This window comes from Hydra vulgaris, chromosome 10 (assembly GCF_038396675.1).
Source record: "Hydra vulgaris chromosome 10, alternate assembly HydraT2T_AEP".
NCBI classification, from domain to species: domain Eukaryota; kingdom Metazoa; phylum Cnidaria; class Hydrozoa; order Anthoathecata; family Hydridae; genus Hydra; species Hydra vulgaris.
Window position 1 is genome coordinate 23,478,128 of NC_088929.1, and position 9,373 is coordinate 23,487,500.

Here is a 9,373-nt window from a genome sequence, read left to right on the forward strand (position 1 = left end):
CTTTAAGTCCGATTGCAAAAGTTGAAATGTTAGGTCCATTCAAGTTTTACATGTTTTGCACAGGAACTTTGATCATTTTATGAAGGTAGTTGTCCACATGACGGCAGGTGTCTTAACTTTTTAAGAATCTAAGAAACAAAAACACAACATTACCGAAAGAAGAAAGAGCAAACTACAAGAAATCATCCGAGTTAAATCAGGAATAAAATAGGATTTTGTAGAATCAACTGGACTAGAGGGGAATACAACGACTAGAAATTTTGCCAGAAAACTTTTACATAATAATGTACTGCAAAAGGTAATTACAGATCACATATCAAATCAAACAGACCGCAAACTAGTTAAATATGGCTTGCTTTTTTCCACAATTCTGAGAGCAATGCCATCTGGTAAAAAAAATTAATATTGAGCTATACAATAAATGCATCAGGAGCTAAACATCTTGCCTCTACAAGAACTTTATAGGATAAGTATAACTCCAAAGCTGCACAAAATTCTTGCTTATAGCTGGGAGTTGATAGAAATAAATGATTTCACCAGTTTGAAATCTTGGAGTGAAGAAGGAATAACAAGCCTCTCAGATACTTTAGGGAAAAAACTATCAAGAAAAATTAATCAATTAGTTAATATAGAAAATTGTTCAAAAGACTTTGGCTGGGGTCTGACCCATTAGTTGCAGATGAACGGAGCAAAGAGCAATTATTTTACAAAAACTGTTTAGATAGAGGGCATTCTAAACGCTCATGTATGCGCAGAAGTGCAATAGCTGATGATATTTTAAACAATCTTTTAGTTTGTAAATAATCAATTTTTGTAACACATGTGTACTTGTTAATTTTTCAAAACCTAGTTCTTATTCCAAAATGGCAATTTTAGAGCAAATTTTTTTAAAAACTGTTAAAGGTTTACAGCAAGCATTGATGCAAATGAAAGCTTTTTTTTGTAGTTTGGAAATCTTTGGTTTACTATGGTTGGTTTAAGGAAGGTTTACTATGGGACCATTAACGGTTTTTGAGATAATGATTAAAATATTCAAAAACTGCAGCAAAATTATGTGCAAAAATCACAGTTTTTATATCACTTTTATGAAAACTTTTTTCAGTAATTTTCTTCCTGAAATACTATTATGATTATCCAGAAAAATGTATTTTTATCCCTTATTGTTAAATAAGATTTTTCCAAGTTTTAGATCAATAATCTTTTTTTTTTTTATCACTTTTTTCTGAATATACTCAAAAACTCTGATGGGTTTCTAAGTGTTTTTTTTTTCCAAATTGTTCAACTTTGCATTGCCGTATTAAATAGACAAAAATTTAAACTTTTTTTAACTTAAGTTAAATTTTAATTTTAAAACATTAAATATTTTACTCATGTCCACCATTTAAATCACTGTGTTCTGTATCTAAAATGATTTCCTGATTAGAATCTTCTACAGCTTGTGGTCAGCACAACATGCCTGTTATAGTTTTGCAGATGTGTTCTCCAGAGCTGTTGTCTATAGTTTCAAAACTTTTTAACAAATGCATATCAGAGTCTTTTCCAGCTTTCTGAAAAGTGGCATAAGTTATCCCTATTTTCAAAAAGTCTAGAGAGTGATCTGACTCATCTAACTACTATCCCATTAGTCATTTTCCAATCATAAGCAAGGCTATTGGGTCTTTAATTAACAAACATTTAATCTATCATCCTGGATCTAATAACTTATTTTCTGACCATCAAAATGGATTTTGATCTTCTTGTTCTACTGCTGATTTGTTAACAGTAATAACCGATACGTTTTATCTTACATTAGATAGATGTAGAGAGGTTAGGGCTTTTGTTCTCAACATTTCTAAAGACATTAATAAAGTTTGGCATGCTGGTCTTCTTCATATGGTGCTCTCTTCTTACGGTGTATCATGCAACATGATTATTGAAGCCTCCCTTACCAATTGTAGTGCAAAAGTGGTCCTCAATGGACACCACTCTTCTTCATTTCCGTAACTTCAGGAGTTCCTTAAAGTTTTATACTTGGCCTTATACTTTTTTTAATTTACATTAATGATCTCCCAGAAATTCTCACACCTAATGTGATATTGTTCACTGACGATACTACCATTTATTTGTTTCTTGATAAGAAGTCAACTTTCTCTGGTTATGCAATCAGAGAGGAGCATTTGAGCTTGAAAAGGATCTCACTTCTGCTATAGTATGGAGCTTTCAGTGGCCAGTGAACTTTAACTCAGATAAAACTCAATTTTTTTAGCTAATCGTTATCGCAATAATACAGATCATCATATATTTATGAACTATAATGTACTTGATGAGTCATCTACCCTTTGTCTTTTAAGATTAACTCTTACTTCCGATCTTTCTAAGAAACCTTATATCAAGTCCATTGCAAAATTAGCATCTGCTAAGGTTGCATCTTTTTATTGAGCTTGCCACTTTCTTACCCCAGATTCTATCCTCTACCTCTATCAATTTCTAATCCGTCCTTGTATGGAGTAATATTGCCATATCTGGAGCACATCTTCATATGATGCCCTTTCTTTATAACGCGTGCTGCGCTAATGAGCTAGTGTCTCTTGTGCCATATATTAAAATTCATTCTTGTGTTACTCATCATTCAATTAAGTCTCATCCTTTTCTATCATAACTTACCATCTATAGATTTTAAGTACCAAATATGCCAATTATTTGTTAAAATAAAAACAAAAAAGTTATGTGTGATCCGTTTTTATGCATTTTTTTTCTTTGCAATTTATTATTCGGCATTTTCAAATCTTGGTATTCCAAGTAGTAAAAAAAGTAGCTGAATACTGAATAGTCATTTAATATTTGTGGCGACTACATACATACATATATATATATATATATATATATATATATATATATATATATATATATATATATATATACATATATATATATACATATATATACATATATATATATATATATATATATATATATATACATATATATATATATACATATATATATATACATATATATATATATGTATATATATACATTCAGGGTGTTAGCCAGCCTGATGGCACCGCGTATAACGCGGTTTCCTACTTGGTTTAAAATTCCCAAAGGTTCTTAAGATCATGGTAAAAAAAAAAAATTAAATCAGTTTCAGATTTAAAGTGTTGCGCTAGACGATTAAAAAATGCAATTAGTACACACAACAAGGAATTGAATTAAGAATTAAGATCAATTTTTTAATGTGAAAAAACATGTTGTCATTAACAAGCAAGATCATTCATTCAAAAGTTGAAAAAAAAATTATTTTTAATTTTTAATTGATGTCAGTTATTCTCCAGTTAAAATTGTTCAATACGTTTAATAAATTATTTCATTAATTTATTTTTGTTATTAAAAAAATCTTTATTTACATTCTTGCTGTTTATCTTAAGTTAGGAAAGTTACAAATAAAATTTGCATATTAATAAATATTATAATTTAAAAGTTAATAACATAATAATATAATTTATAAGTTAATAACATTTTTATATTAAAAGATTTATTAATAATTTCGGTAAAATAAGTTAGCTGGTAAAGTAAACCGAAAACAACAAAAAAATCAAAAATAAAACATGCAATGAAGCGTATTATATATTTTATATTTGCGTAAAACATAAACAAAGATAATTAAATAATATTATAATATTATTAGTTATTAACAATATTTACAATAATTACAAAAATTATTTTTTTATCTACTTAAATTTAAATTTTTTAAATTTAAGTATATATTTAATGTATATCTGTGAATTGAAAAAAAAAAAAAAAAATCAGTTTTTGTATTTAAATATATTTTTTTACTTAAATACCTAATTTACTAGATATTTAAATATGCCGATTAAATTTAGTTGATGCCCTCATTTTAAAATACTATAGCGTCTGTATGATATTTTGTTGACTACGACATATTTCCGCTAAATGATCAGGTCTGTGAATCATGAAAAGACGAAAAAAATAAAATAATAAACTTTGCGTTATCATAAAATATGTTTAAAGCGAAAAAACCCAGACCGTAGATTCTTTTTTCTAACTAAATTTAGTTAACGCCGATGAGCGAAAGTGATCTAAAGACTCCAAAATGGTATTCTTTAAATTCATTATTTTGGGTAGTAAAAAAGATTAGAAAATTATATAAAAAAGAGAAAAGTTTCTTCAAATATTAAAAACCTGAAGCGAAAAAAAATATAACATCGAAAGCTTTTGTTTGAACGCTTATAAAATCATGCTAATTTCAAATAAATAAGTTCGAATAATTTGTAAATTGCCAACCAATAATAATTTGGCGAGCCAACCAAGTTTTTCAATTAAAAGTTCTTAAAATTTTGGAAACTTTTATTTAACTTTTATATAAAAGCTATCGATTTAAATAAGTTTTTTAACTTTTGAATGTACCTATGATAAAAATGACAACGTCTGGATTTTACGAAAATTAAAATTTTACGGATTTTAAAAACCTGTAACAATTTTTTTTTTAGCGTTTTCCTTTGTAAAAGCCGTAAAATTCTGGCATTCCTACGTATAACGTATAGTGTTTTTTATTGACTGTCGTTAATTAAAAAGTTGTTTTAGCAAGTAAAAAAGTTACAAGAGGATCTTTGAAATCGTCAAAAATGTTTTGTTAAAAATTAAATACTATTTAGCATTTTTTTTACATTTATAATTTAAAAATGAAAATAAAAATAACAGAAAACAATATATGTAACTAATCGTTTAAACCTTTTAAAACTGTATTTAAAAGCGATGTACGCAATTAAAATAAATCAAAGTTTCAATGAATAAATTTATTAATTCATTCATTAAAAAAATTGCAAACAACTGTCTTTTGTTCTTGTTTTCTCTCTACAATATTAAACTAAGGAGATAAGCGATTTAAAAATGAAAACTGACGAAGATTGCTCAAAATGAAACAAGTTAAATAATTAGAATTAAATTTATAAAATATCAAAATATTCCTGAAATATAAAATAGAAAAATATTCCTGAAATATAAAATAGAAAATTATTCCTATGAATAACCCAGCAAATATTGAAAATTTTTATTGAAACTTAATTGTTTCTAAAAAATTGTATCTACTTTTTTAAATGTCAGAATGTAATGACCTTTTTTTTTTTTTTGGCGGCACCTAAATTCCCAATTTCGCTAAAACACTGTATGAATTTTTTTCCTGGCTAACACCCTGACATCTTATATATATAGATATAGATATCTTATATATATATATATATATATATATATATATATATGTATATATATATATATATATATATATAAATATATATATATTTATATATATATATATATATATATAAATACAAATAAATATACACACACACACATATATATAGTTCTATAGATTGTTGCATTTGGGAGTACGGAGGAAAAAAATGATTCTTATGCCAACAAATACGTCACTTAATTACTTTTGACTTTCGTCCAACATTTGAGTGTTGTCAGAAAGTTAAAACCATTAATTTAATTACAAATTATTCGTTTTTTAAAAAAAACGCAAAAATGCAAATTTAATTGACCAGAATGTTTTTAAAAACATTCTGAATATTTTTAAAACATTCTGAATGTTTTTAATAATGTAAACAATGTTTTTATTTTTATTTTTTTTACTGTAAATCATGCTACATCTTATAGCCTGACTCGCAAGGGAGTTTCCGACAACCAGTTAGGAGTTATATATATACACACATATATATACATATATATATACACATATATATGTATATATACATATATATATATGTATATATATGTATATAGTATATATATATAAGATATATACTTACATATATATATGTATATATATATCTTATATATATAGATATAGATATCTTATATTTATATATATATATATATATATATATATATATATATATATATATATATATATATATATATATATATATATATATATTATTTATATATATATATATATATATATATACATACACATATATATATGTATATATATATACATGTATATATACATATATATATATATGTGTGTATATATATATACATAAATATATATATTTATAAATATGTATATATATATATATATATATATAAATATAAATATATATATATATATAAATATATATATATATATATATATATATATATATATATATGTATAAGATATCAAAGCTTTACTGACTATTGGGAGAAAAACTGAAAACAAAATCTACCTGAATTTTATCTTATATTCCTATTTATTAGGTTTACAAAAAAATTGGACTAGTTTATTATTTACTTGCCTATAAATCAACTTTATTATTTACATTTTCTTGGCATTCTTCTTAATGACTTATGCAATTTGTCAAAGTCAATTTTATGCCACTAATTAAAAAGTTTTTTCCGCAACTCATGCATCATTATGTATTAATTTTTGTCATTACTTTTAATTCCTTCTATAAAAATCTGATAAGAGTAAGATCTTGTTATATGTAATACTTGTAATACCTCCCACATTCTATTCAATATTTGATCATCCTTGAACTCAGTCAAATAACTTATACAATGTTCTGAAGAATTTGTTTTAGATTTTGAGATTTTGATATTTTCTAAAAATAACTTAAAGCTTAAAAACAGCCCCACACCATAACACTACACTCACCATGTTTTACAGTTAATAATACACGCTATTTTATCATACATTCAACGATTTTTCAAACAATTTTCGACAAACAATTTTCTCTTGAAATCGAAGATTTAAAAAATGGACACGTCATTCTATGTTTACAGTCATTGATGGTCCATTTTTTTATGTAGTTTTGGCCACCTTAGCATTTTTATTATTCTTATGATTTTTATCAAAGCATTATTCTTATTATCGCTTTTTTTTTTTTTTAAATTATCTAATAGTGTAAAAATAAACATCAAAAATAGTTTAAAAAAAGATTTTTTTTAAATAGTAAGGTAAAAAAAGTATAATTAGGAATTATAAAAAAAGTATATATTAACAGTAGTGTATATATATAACAGTAGTGTATATATTACATTTCTGGTCTGATATGACCAGAGATGTAATATATACACTACCATTCTTAATTATACTTTTTTAATAATCATAATATGAGAAAAGTTAAAAAACTACTCTGGTCTGATATGACCAGAGATGTAATATATACACTACCATTCTTAAATATACTTTTTCAATAATTATAATATGAGAAAATTAAAAATTATTATAGCCATGTCAGGAGGAAACTTTTTTGTTTTAATCTTTTTGATTTAAATTTAATTCTCTAAAAGTTGCCATGAAGTAAATATTTCACATTAAATGTGAAATAAAAGCAAAAAAAACTATTATTCACATAACTTTTTTAATTGTTTTGAATATTCTGACAACTAATTTGGTGAAAAAATTAGGAAAGGCTTTAAAAAATAATTTAACTTCTTCAAGATATCCTAATACTAAACAAGCAGAGGGTTGCACTAATATTCTTTCCATAACTGTACTGCATAATTGATTTAAAAACTCATTATTGAAAATATAACTATTGTTTCTTAAAAAAGGTCTACCCAAATATACATATATATATATATATATATATATATATATATATATATATATATATATATATATATATATATATATATATAATATATACATTTGTCTTTTGCCGATGTAATTGGCATATTAAAAAAAAGTCAAACATTAAAAAAAACATAACAACTAACCTTTGTGATCATTCTTGATATTTGATTCATTCCCATGAGGTCCAGTAAGAACAGAACATGTATGAAAGTATCTATTAAAAAAAAATTATCTAAAAGTTCAACATTTGTATCTTGAGTAAGGAGGGATGTCCTATTATTTTTTTGCAACTCCAGTATCTTGAGGTAAAAAATAATGGAGTTCTTTAATACTGAACTAGCAAAAAAAAAAAATTCTTTAAAAGTTACTTTCTGCTATTTTTATGGACAAAAAAAAACCCCTGGTTTTAATATTTTATAAGGTTTTTATTTTGATGAATAATTTTTATAATATTATTAGTATTAAACATTTATTTTTAATCAGTCAATTAACATACTATACTAGTATATTTAAAGGCATTTGTGGCACCCATTTTTAGCAATTAATTATATAAATAAATTTTTATTTATTTTGAGAAGTGAATTGAAACTGATTAAGCCAAAGAAATATATATATATATATATATATATATATATATATATATATATATATATATATATATATATATTACGCATAATTAATAAATATTAAATTCACGGCCTCCATTGCACCCATTTTTAGCAAAATGCTTCTAAAACCAATTTGAAATGTTTATGACATAAAAGACTACTCTAAAAAAAATACAAAAATGTTTTTTGTCTATTGTTATAAATTGAATTAAAATTTAAAAAAATATATATATAATTCTTAATATATAAGGGAAAAAGTCTTTTATTAACTAATTGTTATTAAGTAGTTGCATAGAAGCAGTTAGCTGCATTTAATAATGTCACATATCACAATGGTAATGTCATCGTGAGGCCATGACATTTTTAATTTTTTTTTATAATAAAGAATCAGGAATGACTGAGAAGTCAAGACTGACATGGTCTAGTAGCATATTTTACTTAGACGTTGATGGGTCTAGAGGGTTGACCCACTAACTACAATGTATTATATACAATTTTTTTTTTTAATTCATTTTATGTTATGTAATTGAATGAAAACTATGAAATAAATTCTGCATTAATTAAAACACTTAAGTTATTAAATATAAACTTTTGATTATTTTTTTAGTAATATATTTAAATAAGTCTTTTTAGATTACATGACAAATAATTAAACAAAAACAAAACTAATAAATTATCCAAAAATGTATGGTGGTTTGTAAAATATAAACATTAAGTAAAAAAAAAGCGTTCCATAGCAAATAAGTTGATATCAAAACTGAGAAAAAGAGAAAAAAAAGCTAATAACAAACAATATCTAAAAAGGCTATAATTGTAGCTGCTAAAGCATGAATTAATTAAAAAACATTCAGCTCATCTTCAGTAAAAAAAGTACTGTTTTCAGCAGTAGAAAAAAAAATACTTGTCAATTCTATTCTTAAACACATTAACTGACAAAGTTATTTTGTATGCTATTGGCAAGTTATTCAAATCATTGACAATAAAATTTGTGTAGAAATTATAGCAAGCATTATTATATGTGAACTCACTCATTAGGTTGGATGGTGATCTGCAAATCGTTGGATTAAGCCAATTGATGATCTCAACCGTTTTCTAGTTTAAACTCTTGGATGAAGTCATCACGCCGCTTGCAAGTTTCTAAAGTATTTGAGACGCCAACGCCTCTCACCATAAGGTAATTCTATTACATCATGAGGTACTT

General features: G+C 24.6%; 1 protein-coding gene across 2 annotated transcripts in view; it reads right to left on the reverse strand.

Moving 5' to 3' along the window:
* LOC101237302 (TBCC domain-containing protein 1) overlaps positions 1–9,373 on the reverse strand; it is a 142,706-nt gene that overhangs the window by 105,731 nt on the left and 27,602 nt on the right. For both annotated transcript variants that reach the window (XR_010641224.1, XM_065807546.1), the window contains exon 4: positions 7,708–7,778. Coding sequence is in view for 1 of the 2 variants with exons in the window: in XM_065807546.1 (XP_065663618.1) it covers positions 7,708–7,778 (71 nt within the window). In the remaining variant the exon portion in view is untranslated. The remainder of the gene's footprint in view (positions 1–7,707; positions 7,779–9,373) is intronic.